The sequence below is a fragment of the Gouania willdenowi genome, chromosome 10, assembly GCF_900634775.1.
Source record: "Gouania willdenowi chromosome 10, fGouWil2.1, whole genome shotgun sequence".
NCBI classification, from domain to species: domain Eukaryota; kingdom Metazoa; phylum Chordata; class Actinopteri; order Blenniiformes; family Gobiesocidae; genus Gouania; species Gouania willdenowi.
In genome coordinates, this window is record NC_041053.1 from 33,522,925 (window position 1) to 33,541,301 (window position 18,377).

The 18,377-nt window shown below is 37.4% G+C and overlaps 1 protein-coding gene across 3 annotated transcripts in view; it reads right to left on the reverse strand.

Annotated features, from left to right (window-relative positions):
- Positions 1–387: 387 nt before the first annotated feature.
- Positions 388–18,377, reverse strand: part of slit3 (slit homolog 3 (Drosophila)) — a 306,653-nt gene continuing 288,663 nt past the window's right edge. For all 3 annotated transcript variants that reach the window (XM_028459161.1, XM_028459159.1, XM_028459160.1), the window contains 5 exons: positions 5,962–6,116; positions 5,394–5,551; positions 4,315–4,472; positions 3,167–3,372; positions 388–1,928 (listed from right to left, as the gene is read on the reverse strand). In XM_028459161.1, the coding sequence (XP_028314962.1) occupies positions 1,675–1,928; positions 3,167–3,372; positions 4,315–4,472; positions 5,394–5,551; positions 5,962–6,116 (931 nt within the window). In that variant the 3' untranslated portion in view covers positions 388–1,674. The remainder of the gene's footprint in view (positions 1,929–3,166; positions 3,373–4,314; positions 4,473–5,393; positions 5,552–5,961; positions 6,117–18,377) is intronic.

The window sequence follows — 18,377 nt, forward strand, 5'->3', positions numbered from 1 at the left end:
AAATGGAGTCAAACTTTAACAAATACTTTCATCCTAGAGTACGGTAGCTAAAGACACGGTCACGTCTAGGCAGGGGTGTCAAACTCATTTTAGTTCAGGGGCCAAATACGGAGCAGTTTGATCTCAAGTGGGCTGCAAATTTTATGCGGGAAAACAAGTAAATTCAACATTATGCCATAGTTTGCACTTCTATGTATACATTAAAAACACAATATCCAAGCAATAAGTGACAGATATTAGTTCCAAAAGGGTCTTCACTTTACATTTACTTGATTTTGTGCCAAATTTCTATTTAATTCAATAAATACTTAAGTAATAATTTGAGGAAAATTAATACAACTTTTAACTTTTTGTTTTTTTTTTAACAGCTTACTATTAAAAATGACTGCCATCATACTATATAAGCACCAGGAAAATTGTGAGCCCCTGCATATATTGAGTTTCATTCACACAATGATTTACATTTTTTCTGTCATTTTTGTTTTCTACTGCAGCCCAAATTGGATTATCAAATTTTCAGGATTTGGCCCCCGGGCTTTGAGTTTGACACATACGATCTAAGGCATATTCAGGTGACTTTGACTTTGGTGTGTCAGTGCTTCAAGAAATCATTCTCACTAAATAAGTTTCAAATCACACGTTGCAAAGAACTCTGTAGGGGCAACAAGTGCTCTGGTACGGCTTCAATTTTAACTCCTGGTTCAAATTCAACAAAGGACTCACTACACTATAATAGTGGCATTTTTAAATGTTAAAGTTAGTGAAAAAGTAACAGTAAATAAATGGCAGCAGTCTTCCTTTCTTATCAAATCTCATGTGGCTCTGAGTCTCGTGTGCAACATCAAACTAAAGGGAAAGAAAACAAAAATTTAGTACAACTTTCAATCATCTCTGAAGAAAAAGTCCTATGTGGACTTTATATGGTGAAGTAGCTTAGCAAGGCACGTACAGTTACCTTTTAGCTTCCATGAGAGAGGGAAACCAATGAAAACAAAATGTTACCCCACTCCCTTCTCTCAGTGTCCGGAGCCGTCTGCACTCACATTACAATCATGCAAATACACTTCAAGAGATATACAGTTGATGTGGTTAAGGTGGATATCTGTATAGATTTATACATATATTTATATATATAAAAAATTCGTATACTTTTATTAAGGAATGTTATTCTATTTGTCGGTGTAGTTTTTCTTACATGTTCTTACGAGTTACAAAATAACACTATGCAACACATTATATAATCACCACATTAAAAAAAAAGCAACTCATCAGTCCTTTAGTCGTCTTTCAGAAGAAAAAAAAAAATCCATAATAAAAATAAGTTCTATGTTTTTCTCACTTTTATCTTACAATATATTTTCTCTCTGTCCAACACACACACATGCACTCACATGCACTCACACACACACACACACACACACACACACACACACACACACACACACACTCATACACTCATACACACACGTGTCCCATTTGTGTTTCATTTCGTGGTTTCTCTTGACACCAAAATGGGCAGCGGTCGTACAAAATGTGGAAAATGAAATCACCAATTGTCCGTGCTCTTCAACTGGAAAAAAAAAATGTCTCAGAGAAACGACTTTCGTAGACGGGTATGGATTCACAAAATGGCAGCGGGGGGACTGCTGGGAAACCAAAACAACTGCCGTGGTGTTACAACGGGCATTTGGAGCAGCCGCACTCCAGGGCCGTTTCCATCTCCTCTGAGTACGAGGTGCCGTCGCTGCAGCGGAAAACCACTTTCCTCCGTCTGCTCTTGGTGACCCCGCAGCAAACGCCAGGAGGAAGAGAAGCCTGACACGTTCTCAGGCAATCCATGCGGGGGATTTTGCTCGTCGACGTGCACGTTCTCAAGGGCTGGTGGCGCTTTAGCTGCTCTCGGACCATCTCACCCTGACATTTGAGCTCTACGTGATAGTCATGGAGAAAAGACATAGAGATTAGCTTAAACAATGGTGTCTTTCAGGGTTGGGGTCAATTATAATTGTAATTGTGTAATTCGTAATTAAGTAGTTATGACATAATTAGAATGGGAATCAATTGAAAAAAATGATGTTGCTGTTATCGTAATTGAATTGTAAAGCCACATCAATTACATAAGGTTAGGGTCATTTTTTTTCTAGTGTCTAGTTTTGTGCAACTGGCGGCCCCCAAAGTAAACACACACAATGACAGTAAAATACACACACAAAAAACAGACTAAAATAATCAAAACCACTCCAAAAACACAGGATGACGACAAAAATAGCCAGAAATCTATAAAACAACAACAAAAATGCAAAAAATAAAAAACCATTAAGAAAAATTTCATTGCAAAGGCAATTTTCTTTAAATTTACATTTTCCCATGTAGTTTATACATTAAAAAAACAAAAAACAAATGTTACCATTTATTTTGAAATGATAGACTAATTACAATAATAAAATCATACTTATGTGTGAAAATGTAAGACTTTTGAAACATCGATTGAAGTCATTTTAATTACAATTAAGGCCTTATTTTTAGATTCATGCATTTAATGCCTTTTAAGACTTTTTTAGTATCCACAGGAACCCTGTATAAATACTGTCATTTATGATGTAAATAAACGCAATACCGGGGAACCGTGTTATAGTTCTATGGTTTGCACATACGTAGTTAACCATTATTAGAATATGTTTCATATTAAGTTTACCTGTCAGCTCTCTTGAGGATCATTCTAACATTTATAAATTTAAATCGAGGCGTATACAGACACAAAAAAGGCTCAAACGCCCACACCTAAAATATCAATACCAATATTTTCATTGATAAAGAAGCCTAACAAGGTAAAAAAAAAGGGATGATTTTCTGTACATTACAGATGATTTAAGGCATAGGTCATAACCAACCCGTTATCCTAAGAGATGCTAACAGAAAGCTAACACAAGAGGAAGGTTAACTTTTATGGGCTTATTTATTAATGGTTCAACAATTTTGTAAAATTGAGAATGTAATTGGAATAGATTTCAGGGGGAAAATTATAATTAAATTTTTAATTGTAATTGCTGTAACTGCTGGTCAACAAAACTGTAATTGAGCATGGATAATTGAAGATGTAATTGTAATTTAAAATGTAATTGACCCCTGCCCTGGTCTCTTTAGGTATATATATATATTTACGTACCTGTGTCACAGGTGGGTCCGCTGTAGCCGGGCTGACAGTGGCACACTGGCTCGCCTCCTTCTGACACTCGACACTCTCCTCGTCCACAGCGCTGACCTTTACAGGTTAGGAGCTCCTGCCGCTGGTCACAGTACAGACCCTGGAAGCCTTCACTGCACTGGCAGCTGTACGACTGAGCCTTTGGCACACATGCACCATGAACACATCTGAAGAGTGAAGAAGAGGAGTAGACTGTTATTGTCCATTTTCTTTACTACATGTTCAAAAAGCAGGGGTCGTCCTTTTTTTGGTTTTGTTTCCATTGTTTTTCCTCTGTTTTATCAATATCATCATGTGTTGCATGTATTTACTACTGTTAATACACATCATGTTATGTTTGCAATTTTTATCACAGCAGGGCTGCAAAAATGTGATTGTCTGATTTGGGAGCCACTCTATTAAAACTCCTCAGCATTAAGAACGATGACCAATCTGAGCATTAACACAGGAAACAAAAAAGGCTTTTGTCTGTATTTCTGTTGTTTTGTGTTTTTAAAATAATTTTGTGTTTTCGTTTTCATATATTTTTCTGGTGTTTTGGTAGTGGTTTTGTGTATTTTCCTTTAATTGAAAAACATTTTTGGCATGTATTTTGTGTATATTTTATTATCTTTTTGTGTTTTTACAGTAATTTTGTATGTTTTAGGAGAAACTCGTCGAATTTAGTTTTCATTTCATATGTTATTTTATTTTTGTGTGTGATTGGAGTACTTTTGTCTATTTTCCGCTATTTTCATATTTTTTTTCTTATTTAGGTAGTAGTTTTGTATATTTTCCTTTAATTACAATTTTTTTTGTCAGGTATTTTGTGTATTTTTGTTATATTGTGTAATTTTCTGATATTATTGTAGTCTTTTGTATTTTCGTCTTAACAAATGTAATCCTATTCAATTCACATCAATAACTTGATGCAATATCATTTTTAGGAAGTGAGGAGTCTTAAATAAGTCCGATGTTGATCTACATTAGTAATATTGTGAGAAAATGAAAAGTCTAGTTGACAGTTGTTTATTTATTTGTGTTTGGCTCTTTGAATAAAGAGACATTTGAATTTAAAATGTCTTTGTGTGAGCTGTAAGCACAACACGCCCCATGCTGTGTATTCTTACCTGTTTTTTTGACATGGACTGGCAGCTGCAGTTTGGTTACACAAAGCTCCAGTGCGCCCTGGTGGACACTCACAGGTCACCCCAGTCTCTCCTCCTTCTCTGCACGTGCCCTGTGCACATACACTGCATGTGTGACACCCTGCAAGGATGCCGTCAACCTGTTGGAAAGAGAAAAATTAAACTTCTTACCAAGTGTCTTATTAAATTCTTATTTATAGAAAATGTTATAAAGAAAATGGCAACTGATATTTCTGTTATTCGGAGATATGCCTCTTATGTATAATCTCTTGTACTGTGTCACCTTAAGTACAGTTCAGTAATCTGGTCGGGAACCACGAAATCTGAGGCTTCAAGTTGCCCAGAACAAGGTTTGCCGCCAGGACCAGTATCACTGATATGTACTGCACGTTATCATGGCCCCTCATTGAAATGAAAATGCATTATAATTTACTAATATTTATAAAGATCAGTTTAACTGGCCAACTGACATTATTTCATGAAAATATCAAATACTCCCATTATATCCACTTGTACAATACTCAACTTCAAGCTTCAAACTCCAACTTAGTCACCAATCGCCCTAATACCAACTATTTACAAATGTCTGTGTTTTTATAGAGCTTTTCACTTATGGAACAAATTGTCTATGAACCTGAAAAACTTGCCAACCTTACGCATATTTAAAAATGCTTGAAATCATGTCTTTACCAATCTGAATGTATATATCATATATTTTTAAATGTATTTGTTGGTGTAATGAAAATGTGTCCTCATGTACCTTTTTATGCAATGTTTCTGTATATTTTTAAGTCTTTAATTTGTTTGGTTCTTACATGTACTAGACCCCCATAAAGATTAGCATCCACCAAGGTGGAAGCTAATGGTGATCCAATGAACAAATAAACAAATGTTTCCTACGATTGTAGCCTTATTTTACTGATGCTAATAATCACATGATAGATTAACCTGCAGCTGAAGAATTAATGACTAATGCACACCATAGATCTCCCAATAAAGCTGCCGAGGCTGCTTTACAGTTTCAAATCAAAGCTGGGGGCAGAGACGTAGTAATTGTGTACCTTGCTCTCTAATCCTTGCGCTCGTCCTCCCGTAGATCTGTAGCTCAGGTCTTGAGCCTCTCCATTGATTCGAACATTGTGGATGCAGCCATTAAACGCCTGAGGGGATCGATCTGGTCCTGGCCGCAGACCTAAGGCCACCACCTGGGACGGTACGCCTTTTGAAACAATACAATAAAAATGAAATGTAAACAGAAATACTCCAGACAGGATGAGAATCAAAGAAGTCATGCAGTCAGTGGTTTTATTTGGGTTGGATCCTACAGTAAAGTATATTGTTTGAACAGAAATAAAGCATCACCGCATTTTAACAGCAAGAAAACAAAGAAACCTTTGCTTCTGATACTAAGGAGAGAAAGACTTACTGTTCTCACATGGCTCCCCACCACGCTTTTGGAAAGTTTGAACAAAAAACAACCCCCTACTTCCTCACCACAACCCTTGCAGAGATCAAATGCGCGTGCGTATGTGTGTGTGTGTGATACATGTGATCACAGCCACAGAACGACAGTGAAACGCACCATCTGTGTGTTTCAGAACATGCGTCTACATATATGTTGGCGTGTACCTCCGATGTAAAGCTGGGTGTTGTGGTCGACGGAGGGCTGGCGTGCTAGCTTGCCCAGGCTCTTGGGGGCTCCGTCATCCACCACCAGGCTCAGGGAACGGTTCTGAATCAAGAGCTCGACAGTGTGGTAACGTCCGTCATTCACCGACTCAACACTGGGATAAAGATATACACAACAAGAACAAAACAGAAATGGAGATTTTCAAGTATGGTTCCAATTATGATAAATTACTGTATGTACAGACGGTGTGTGGGAGATTGTTGCTCTCTAGCACACAGGGAAATTATGAAAGCCGGGGGAAAAATGAAGTAAACTGGAGATGTCAGACAGAAAACAGACTCTTTTCAAGTCAAACATTTTTACTGGGGTTTGTTATGATTGCAAATGGACCAAAAGAAATGAGTGAGAAATTAGAGAAAAAGATTGATGGTGCTCTCTGATGAACGCAATGTCCTTGATGAACAGTTTTTCTAGACTCAGTGCAGGTCTTGTTGCAGCATGTGGACTGAATTTAAGATCTGAAGAACCAGTTTAAAGTAATAACTCTAAAATATAAATATCAGTGTGTCTCAACCTTTCGTAGCCAATTAAAGCAGTGATTCTCAAACTTTTCAGCCCGTGACCCCCACATTAAAGGTGCCAGAGGGGGCAGGGACCCCCACTGTACCTGAAGGTGTTTGAACATAGACATGAACATTGAAGAACAGTCAGGTGGAGACAGGGCCATCTATAAGGGTGAAAAAAGGGAAGAGATTTTTGGGGCCCATCCACAAAGTCAGCAAAATGATGGTCCATTGTTCTATGAATCTGTGAAAACCACATTTATTTATTTATCTGAATAATATCCACTGTTGTCCAGGAAGTTTATTATTATTTGTGCCAGAGTATATAGTCATCTTAAAGACGTAAAGTTAAAAGTGACCAAAACAGATGGAAAAATTGGTGAAATGGGATTTTAAAAACCATAGAAATTGGTAAAAGATTGTAAATTAGAGTGGCCAAAAATGGACAGAAAAGGTTGTAAAAAAGGGTTCAAAAGTGTCAATATTTGGCTTAAAAGTGGCAGAAATTGGGGGTAGGGAGGGTTGTGGAAATGTATTTTTAAAAAGTAGGAACAAGTAGTTCAAACTGGCAAATAACGGGCATGACAAATCATGGATGTGGTTAAATTGGCAATAATAAGCACGAAATATGGTGAAAAGAGGGTAAAAGTGACAATAATGGGTCAACATCTGACATTAGGTGGAAAAAGTGGTGGAAAGGGTTTCTAAGCTCCGAAAATGTCTCAAAAGTGGAAATAATATGCAGAAAAGACATTGACATTTGATGGAGAAGTGGCAGTAATGGGAGTAATATAGGAAACATGCTTAAAAGGAGCTTGTTTGGTGTATAGTTGCAGAAAAAGGATGAAAATAAGCAAAAATGGGCTCAAATCATTGAGAAACAATTTGTTAGTTTTTTTAACGTATCTGGCGACCCCTCCCAGTGTTTCGCGGCCTCAAATGAGGTCCTGACCCCAAAGTTGAGAACGCCTGCATTAAAGTGCAGTGACCGAAGCAATGCCTTGGACCACAATCCTGACCTTTTGCACCAGGTCTGACCCTGGCAACAAAGTGTGTGTAGGTGTGTGATTGTGTGTGTTTTCGATATTCCATGTAAGTGTCTTGCGTTTGCCAAACCACTGTCTCTGTAGCTGTCTCCTTCTTTCTATCGACTTTGAGAAAAGACAGAGTAAGAATGAAAGAAAGAGAAGTAGCTGCTGGGGTGGCGAAGTTCACCAAGGCATTTTCTGAACATCGAAACCAGGGGAAAAAAGAGGGACGCCACTGGTTCTGCTGGTGGTCTCATGTAGGCTCTATAACAACTGAACAACAGGACAATACAGCCCTTTGTCTGCAGCTACTTTAAAAACAGCTGTCTATTATAAGCTGACTCACAACTCCTTTGCTAGAGGGTAAAACTACAGCCATGTTACATTTACAAGCAATGTGTATGAGTTTGGTGTCTGGATGTTGGCCAGTTTCACTCATATAGAAAATGTTAATCATTAGAAACAGACAAAAAAAAGTGTTTACAGTCACATGACTTAAAAAAAAAAATCCTTGAACTAGATTTTTGTTGTTGATTGTTTTGGTGTTAATGGAGAAAGATCAGTAACTTAATGTTTCTACATTAGTTCACATGTTTAAAGAGACTGAAATAACTAAAAATAAACATGTAGCGGTAGGGTTAGGACTCGTTCATGTAAACTGAGATGTGTAAGAATTTGAAGATGCAAGATACTGTAAATTAATTTAATTTTGTTTGAAGTTGTCATTTACATGATTGAAATAAATACATAAATCAAATCAAGGTAATACATTAAAATAGTAATGAATAAACAATACCAAGATCCATAATAATAATAATAAAAAAAAGTACACAAAGAAAACCTTTTTAATGATTACTTTATCAGGTGATCAACAATTTTAGATCTTAGAATAAAATATTAGTGCTATCTAAAAAATTGCTTTCAAAATAAAAGCATGATAGTCTTCATTCTAAGGCTTTGGCTACCTCGAAGCATGACTGTTACTCACTTTTGGGAATCAAGTCACGACAAAATGTAACATGAGTGAAGAAGATTTTCATTTTGTGAGAAGAGTTAGGTAAAGACTAGTATAGAAATGAAAATTGCATCGCTTTACATCCCATTCAGCCTGCGGTTTTCATGTAGATCCAGCACAGGCACATTCCTGGTTTCCATTAGGAACCATGTCATTGAATAATCATCTTAAACAGGCCTGCTGTCGAACGGCAAAACAATGCTTCAGTAGTAGCTTCAAACACTGCGTATCTATCTCACACTACCTTCCTTTGTCTGTGCTTTTTTCCCTTTATTCTACACCAATCCATCTGTTTTACTTGCTTTTATCCTGCTGCTGCTTAATGATTTCTTCTTCCTTCTATCTTCTCTTCCCACTCTTCTTTTGACATCAATCCATCCCTTACTCGATTCAGTACTCCCTTATACTTTGTATCAACGTCAAGTAATTCACAGACCCAGAGACATTTTCAATGGATTTGTTCAAAGCATCAGCCTGTTGTGAAATCTAAAGTCCTTTAGATGGCAGTAGAGCACAAATAGTTTCAATTCAGTGTTAGATCTGAGTGTATCAGTGTGTAGGGGGAATGTAATGATGTTGTTGACATTGAACCTTATACATATTGTACTAATGTCTGCATTAGATGCTTGTAATTCTAACCCTGTCTTTTTTTATCAGGATTTAGCTGCTTTGGTTAAACTGATGATCTGCATCCCATAGTCCTAGGTTGCTGTGGTTACATCCCAGTCCTATGTTGCTGTGGTTACATCCCAGTCCTATGTTGCTGTGGTTACATCCCAGTCCTACGTTGCTGTGGTTACATCCCAGTCCTACGTTGCTGTGGTTACATCCCAGTCCTATGTTGCTGTGGTTACATCTCAGTCCTACGTTGCTGTGGCTACATCTCAGTCCTATGTTGCTGTGGTTACATCCCAGTCCTATGTTGCTGTGGTTACATCCCAGTCCTACGTTGCTGTGGTTACATCCCAGTCCTACGTTGCTGTGGTTACATCCCAGTCCTATGTTGCTGTGGTTACATCTCAGTCCTACGTTGCTGTGGTTACATCCCAGTCCTACGTTGCTGTGGTTACATCCCAGTCCTATGTTGCTGTGGTTACATCCCAGTCCTATGTTGCTGTGGTTACATCTCAGTCCTACGTTGCTGTGGTTACATCCCAGTCCTATGTTGCTGTGGTTACATCCCAGTCCTATGTTGCTGTGGTTACATCCCAGTCCTACGTTGCTGTGGTTACATCCCAGTTCTACGTTGCTGTGGTTACATCCCAGTCCTATGTTGCTGTGGTTACATCTCAGTCCTACGTTGCTGTGGTTACATCCCAGTCCTATGTTGCTGTGGTTACATCCCAGTCCTATGTTGCTGTGGTTACATCCCAGTCCTATGTTGCTGTGGTTACATCCCAGTCCTATGTTGCTGTGGTTGCATCCCAGTCTTATGTTGCTGTGGTTACACCCCGGTCCTATGTTGCTGTGGTTACATCTCAGTCCTATGTTGCTGTGGTTACATCCCAGTCCTATGTTGCTGTGGTTACATCCCAGTCCTATGTTGCTGTGGTTACATCCCAGTCCTATGTTGCTGTGGTTACATCCCAGTCCTATGTTGCTGTGGTTACATCCCAGTCCTATGTTGCTGTGGTTACATCCCAGTCCTATGTTGCTGTGGTTACATCCCAGTCCTATGTTGCTGTGGTTACATCCCGGTCAAGGTTACTGTCAAATAGCCATCATACTTAGAATCCTTGAGGTCCAGAACCTTAGAAAAGTTTTTTTTTTTTGGATTGCCGCCATTTTTAACTGTCCAATAGGGTGACCCCATTTGAATTCAGCAGGTCAAAAACTAAAAGGCTGCGTACACACTGCAGGCAAATGTGTCTCAAATCTGATTTTTTGGGATTCAAGTGACCAGATCTGATTTTTTAAAAGCAGTGTGAACACTCATATCTGACCCATATCTGATTTTTTCAAATCCCATTTAGACCCCTTTCATATGTGGTCCTGAATCAGTTACAGATGGGATCTTTTTCAATGCGACCTCAGTGTGCCAAATGTCATGGTTGTAGACAAATTTGCATGATCCCTCCTTAAAATCCACCCAAGAGACCAGACTATCAACGCAATTTTTATTTCCCTATTTTCCTTATCCAAAAACAAACGTTAAATCATACACTTGAAGACACAATGAGTCATAATTTCGTCATCATTCAGCAAGTCAATCTGACATTTATTTGAACTGCACATGAACGTTTATAAGAAGTTCACTACTATACTATCATTGACAATTATTCTGATTTTAATTTCTTTAATTTCTTCATCTAAAACCAAAGGTTGTATCATAAACTAGTCATACAAGTCAGTCAGTCGGTCTGACATTTATTTCAACTGCACTGTCTATACTACATGTAGTGTTAACCTGTCCTATAATGACATATGCAGACAAGGTAAAAAGAAGAAAGAAAAATTGATTATGGGGAGAAATATCAATGGTCACAAGGAATATTGTGGTATATTGTAAAAAGATGTATTTTTCCACCCCTAGTGGATATGTATATGTGCATATATACAGTATGTAGGTATACACAGATGTAGCTGCGTGAGTACAATTTTGTGCATCTTTGCACTCTCGCTTATATTTTCATGGATATGCAAATTGACTTGTTTCCTCATTTTGTATTATACATTGTTCTAAAAAAACAAAAAAAAAAACAACTTAATGAACTTTATATTTTATTTCTAAATTAACAAATAATATATATATATACCGTATTTTTCGGACTATAAGGCGCACTTAAAATCCTTTAATTTTCTCAAAAATCGACAGTGCGCCTTATAATCAGGTGCGCCTTATAGTCCGAAAAATACGGTGTATATATATATATATATATATATATATATATTTAAAGAAACCAAAACAAATTATTTAGGAAAATTTCAATCGATAACATTTACATGCTGTATATTTACAGCAGGATTATAGGCAGAGATACTCACTCTACTTTCAGTCTCACATATGTTGTCTAACCCTCTTTAGTGTATTATTTCTTGTTTATGATACAGCCCCAAAAGCATTCCTTGACCAACATTTAAAAAATTAATTCATCTCACAAATCTTGTATTTAATTATTATTAAAAGAATGGATTAATTTTCAACCAATATTTCACTTTCATTTAAATGTGCCAGATTTACCCTTCTTTGCATTACTTTGCCTATTCTTTTGTTCCATCCTCCATCGTTTCTGTCCATCACTCCACTCATTCATTGCCTTCTTTTATTGCTTCCACCTTTCTGTGTCCTCTTATGTATCCATCCATCCATCCCTGTCTGTCTCTGTCTGATGAATAACACTAGATGTGCACTCTATGACCTGATGGGAGATTAGTGTGACATTTAGTAAAGGGCACCATATTATTACACAACAAACAAATGCTCTTTGTGTGTGTGAAGGCAGGGCTGGAGGGACAAAGACACACTAAATGTTCATGCATAAACACTCTCATGAGTTGCTAATGAGGGCAAACTGAAGGACTCAGACACCTTCTCTACCGTCTCCTGCCATTGTCTATATTTCCTCTTTCAAATCTGAAAAACCCAGTAAAGGATTTTCCTTTTCAATATAAATTCCTCGGTTTCGAGTCTCGTTGCTTGCACAGTTCTCCTGAAAATCACCGTTTTTTTTTTTTTTTTGACTCGTACGTTTTGCTCACAGGCTTATTCCTGAAGCCACAAGTAGTAGTAAGGTTGTATTAGGTAACAATTTGCCAAAATGTAATGCCTTTTTACATGGTTTTTTGTTAATAATTTTTAACAAATGACCAAAATTCGTAATATTAAAAAAGCCTCAACCTAGTGAGATAAATTATTACTGAAATGTTGTGATAAATTATTGAAAATTTTGGTGTCATTGCAAAATAAATCCATGAAAAGCCATTGAAAATATTTTTTCCAAGGTGTTTCATTCAAAACACATTAATACAAAAGTATTAGTTTAGATATAATAATATAATAATTGATTACAATTTAAATAAAGCCATCATTTCAATAAGTATATATATATACAGTATATATATTAACTTTATTTAAATCTAATCTCGTAATCAGTTATATTATTATATCTAAACAGTGCAGTTTTGAATGGGATGGAGGCTTATTGCATTTATTTTAGAACCAAAAGAAATTGCACATTTGCAATCAGTTTAAAACCAATATTCTCTGAGCTTTCTGAGATTCTGGCCCTAAAGGAGTGTTTAACCCTCCGTGTATAGCTTTTGTTCAAACATCATAATACTTCAGAGCTGTTCCACAAAGGTGTGTCCACATTTATTTTCAAGAGGACACTTTAAGGCCTGTGAGAAAATGAGCTGAGGTATTGTTGCTGGACTGTTGCCTGGTCTCTTTTAGATCGCTAATGCTAAACACAACATGAACACTATACTAATATTATGCGTGGGTGTTACTTTGTAACAAGGAATATTTTTCTTTCTCTTAACCAGAAACTTGTTTCTGGACTCCGTCACGTTTCATTGTTTTTCCCATGTGTCTTTATTTGTGTCATCTCGTAAAAATAATTAGTCTTCTGCCAGCTTTTCTTCCTGTCTAACATTCATATAATCAGTCTCTTCCCTCTTCCATCTCCCAGTTTATCTTTCACTGTGTCCATCTGTCTCTCTCCCAGGCGTGGCCCATGTCATGTTAACAGGAGCAGACAAGGATAATTCCCTGACTCAGTCTGCGGTTTCCTCTCTCCTTTTTGCTCTTCGCTCTCCTTCACTCGGCCTCACAATCCTCTCATGCTGCCACTGTGAACGTGTTTAACTACGTTTTTGTTTCATCTGTTCCGAGTCGTGTTCTCGACTGCTTTTGTTTGCCTCCTTGGACAAATAACATCATCTAACGACTTGTCTTTTTGTGCTGTGCTGTTTAGTGTTTCATTCATGCTTTGTCTTTCCAGCTTTAGATAATTGATTAGCCACGTGTGAGACAAACAGAGAAACTCGAGCAGACAGATCAATCTGTCTTCCTGTGCACGCGCTCGTCCTTCTCACCGTCCTTTTCTCTCTCCTAGTCAACCCTGTAAACCCAGTCTCCACCCATCCCATCTGTGCCCATGCCTAATCACACTCAATACAGTTTTACTATGTCCATTCTCTTGTTCAATTCCTAAATTCCCTCATTTATCAACCTTGCGTGAAAACGGGTGCAAATCTGAGTGCACATGTGGTCGTACTACAGGACTAACGTGTGATTCGTGAAACATTCGTATCCGACCAATTCCAGTGTACAAAATGATCGGGTGTTGATAAATCCGGCCGTTGAATTTGATCGTCTTTAACTTGTTTCGGAGGCCTCGCTCACATCTGAGTTGGAGCAAAACAAAGATGTGCTTTTTAACAGGGTGAAAACTAGAATCAAAGAAGCACATTCAAACATCTGTGGAAGAGGATCAGCTACAGAGCAGGTGACGTCTGCCCCCCTGTGTGCACTGCAAACAACTTCAAAACAGAGATCCTGGAGAGATGCACACGGATATGACGTTCATATCGACCTGCACGCTTCAGGCAATAAATATCACATTAGAAGAAATAACGATCGAAATGCTTAGAAAAAAGCCTAAAAAATGACTATAGGTTGTCCCTTGTCTATTTATTATGCCTTAAGCCAATTTCACCTATAATTAATCAAATTACCGATTACTGCAGCACATTTGTGAAAGTTAAGGAACTATTTACATTTAAAAGCATGAATGAGAACCTCATCTCCAAGATAAAGCATTGCAGTGCTGCGTCCAGTGTGCATGTGTGTGTTCAGAGTGAACCAATGTGTTTATTAGTGAGGTTTAACATTATTCCGTGGAAGGAATCAGTAATAACGTGGGCTTTTTAAAAAAAAAATGTTTTTTTTTTTAAATTTATTTTAATAATCAGTTTGAATCTGTTCTGAATGTGTGTCTGCTTATGCTTAAATGACAGTTGATGTTTGTTTTAAATTTTTTTGTCAGACACACACTCAGATTTGAGTACACAAGGTCAAACCTGACGTGAGATCTGAACGTAGAGTACCCTCTCGTCAGAATGCCGAAGCTTGCGTGAATTTGGTCGAACGCTCAGATCTGAACACGCGAACGGTTGATAAATGAGAGCCGTTGTGATCACTACAATATTTTACAGTTTTAAATATTAAAAAAAGCAAAGCTAAGCTAAGGTCAGAGTTGGGGCATTTGGCTTCATCACTTTAAGTCCTCCATCAGAAGCATTTAGCACAGAGATAGTAAAGCTACACAGTTATACAAACAACTTGACAAAGTGGACAGGCTGCTGAAGTGTTTTTCAACCTTGTTGCATTCTTCAGTTTGATGGAGTTGAAAGTCTGTAAAAATCTTTTGAGTGGAGGTCATCAACTGGGCTCATGAGTGGATTTAAATAAAAATGTTCAATCCAAACCTAATATTATCAGTTGAACTCATTTGTTTCCATGCACATGTTTATCAAACATAGTTTAGATACTGCCTGTTCCTGATACTGGAGTAGTGCTCTCTCTGCTTCATACTCTACTGTTATGCACCACATTCTGTCCATATTTCTAATAAGAGGCTTCTAATCATCACTTTTGAAAAGTTACATTATTTGTTAGATTTGAGAAAACATCTTATTCCATCAGGTAAATATTTTCTTTTATCTTCCAGCAAAGACTGAATTTATATCCTATTTAGATGTAAATCTAGTTTCAATAATGATCCTGCAGACTTTGTGATAATTCCACAGAATGACTCAAAATGATCCATTAATAGTTAGGAATTAAAAAATATCTAAAAAAATTAATTATGAATGAATCCTGTGTCCAGAATCATGTGCTGCACTGAGAGTTTTGTACTTGTTATAGTAAATTATATTTCTTATGACATTAACAGACACTTTCATTGTGCTATAATCAGTGTTCCCGGCTGATTTTCTTGCTTGTATTCTTCTAAAGTAGTGAAAACAATGGTTTTTGTGTGTGTGTGTGGTTTCTTTGCTTATTTATGTTGTGCATTTCAAAGCATGAATCCTATGAGACACCAGATTATCCTTTTCTGTATTCCATGACCCTCTCTCGTTTCTCCTGCTCTTTTTTCATATTACAGGCTTTGCACGGAGCAACGCAGACAGAATCAATAGTCTGCAGTGCACACAGATGAACAGGGACTTTTCCCTCTTTCTTTCAACCTCTGCGTTAAAGCAAAGTCACACACCACTTCTTTCATTCTTCCTTTTTTCTCCTTTTTTTGGTCAGACAGTTTTTATTCTCATGTGGACTATCATTTAAGCAGTTTAGTAAAACAGAGAGAGCAGATGGAGTCAACTGAGCAACAAATTGAAGTTTGTTTGGACAGCTGGATGCAATCTGGGCAATTACAAAAAAAAACAGCAGTTGTGTGTAATAATCCTACATTGTTTCTATACATATACTCACTTCATTGATGAGTGAAGACTGAGTTCCACTGGATCTTTACCATAACCTACTCAGTATATTCTTCTGTTAAATGACACTATTACAGGATGCTAAAGGCACTGCATATAAAAAAAATGCTTTAGAAAGCATTTTTCTTTCAAAATAGATTTTTACGAGGTTGCGTATAAAAGTGTGTAATCCAGAAATAATGTCTTGCAGACTTGCATTTTCAGCTTTTTGTCTTTAGGTGAGACTTGATTTGACTTTCGGTGTGACACACTATACACAAATTAGTCAAAATAGTTTGACGTCTTTCCACTGGATGCGTCCCCGCTGCGCCATGGCACCGATCCAGTTTTGCCCCGCTGTCCGCCGTCCGGTAATACCCACCGGCTGCGTTTTGAGCGCGCCACGGTGCACTCCGGTTGGACGACTGTGACGTCACCAGACAGAGGAGTTCTCACGATATTTATATAATCGCGCAAGAACGCAGTTAAAGGTATGTGTTATAAACACAATAAAAACAGGTCAGTGTTCCTAACAAAGGAGAACAAGAAGGTTGGACTCTCTGGATTTGTCATAGCCACATTTTTTTAGCACCAGCCAACAGAGAAGAGATAAAAGTGCACCAATAAAACATGAACTAAATCAAAGTTGCTGCAGTTTACAGGTCAGTTACAGTATGAGAGGAAACAATATAGTGAATGTGATTTTGTTTTTATACATTATGGTGTTTTGGTGATGTAGTTACTTGAAATATAATCTGAAGTGTTTTATTTTGAAAAGTAACCAGACATTTTATTGCAGAGTACGTGCTTAATTTCCTGTTCAGGGAAGGACCAGACGCACCGCAGCGGACTCGGTGGAAATTAACACATAGACTAAAGTGGAATCGGCTCCGGTTACGATGTGATGCATGTACCTTGATTTCTGACAGCTGTGAGCTAGTGTTCCCCAACAGTTAAATAAGCACTGAGTGAGTAAAATAATCTAACCATCCATCCATCACACACTGATAAATCTATTAGTTGGACTTATAAGAAGTATACAATTCTACACAATAAATATATTGCTTTCACTCTGTAGCCCATGTTCTTCATTTGTTCCTTTCTTGAAGTTCAACACAATCATCTCATACACTACATATCATTTATAACACACTAACTCAGTTAAGTTACTTATGACTGGAAAGGAGCAGAAAGAAGAATACACAGTATTTCTTAGTTTCATCTATGTGTCTGTCAGTTTCCTACACCATCACCAACTACTTCCTGATAGCAACAATAGTAAAAATTAAAGAACAATTTAAAAATTATTTTAAAATTATTTTAAATAAATGCCCAGTTACGTTTCAAGTGCATATTGTCGGAATTGTCTCTCTTTACAATTTTTTTTAAACTGAAAAATATTTGTATTAAATCACTCCGTTGAGTGTTCCAAAGTTTTACAATGACAACAGAAAAACATTTGTTTTAAAGTAGTCCAAGCAGTTTGATGCTGAGAGTCAAATCTTCTTCTATAGTTGTTCTGCTTCCCACCCTCCTACAGGGGAGGGGCCAGGTGGAAACCCCTCCCACTTGTGAGTGTGCACACCTGATTCTTTAATCACACAAACCAGTCACTGTGGGTGAACTGAGACAGTGCATGCTTAGCAGCTATAGTAGAAAGAGTTCTGTGCCCTCAACTGGGACTGAAGTTTGATGTGCAAAGATGAAGAGCTGGTAAGCACCTCAAAATAACCACGGGCTACTTAAAAACTTCTGTTGCTTGGACAATTCACTCAAAAGTTCAGAAAACGCAAGACTTAAATGTTATTGTTCAGCATTGAACACATTTCTTGTTCATTTATTAGTAAAGTTTGGCAAATTGTTTAACAGGCAATGCAAGGAATGTTTGAGTTTGATACTTGTTGTTTAATTTAAAGATTTATTAAGCTTATTTCAGGTGCAATGTTAACTGTGTAGTTAAAACTAGATTTGGTTAATGGGAAATACAAATAAGCTAAGATAAAATGGTTAAAGGTAGTTGGTTGAATAAGTAGTTTAAAAATGATCTACATTCATTAAAAATGCTGTGGTTTAAAACTTTTCTGTGCTTTAAACATCATAAAGTGCTATCTGGGCTTCATACACATGCTCTAAGTGTTTTTTCATTGATTCCCTCAATCGTTAGTTAGAGGGTGATTTGCTCCTTTCTTACTGCAGGGTGAGCACAAACACCTCGCTACAATTTGATGACATGTTCCCACTTTGATGACGAATTTGACGCGGCACTGAGCTGGAGAAGCCACGCCTCCAGGAAGCTCTCTGCCGTGATTTAAACAGACGCCCACGAAGGTGAGCATTTCAGCGTCCTTCACCCAGTGCTATGTATGTATTTCCTACAGTCT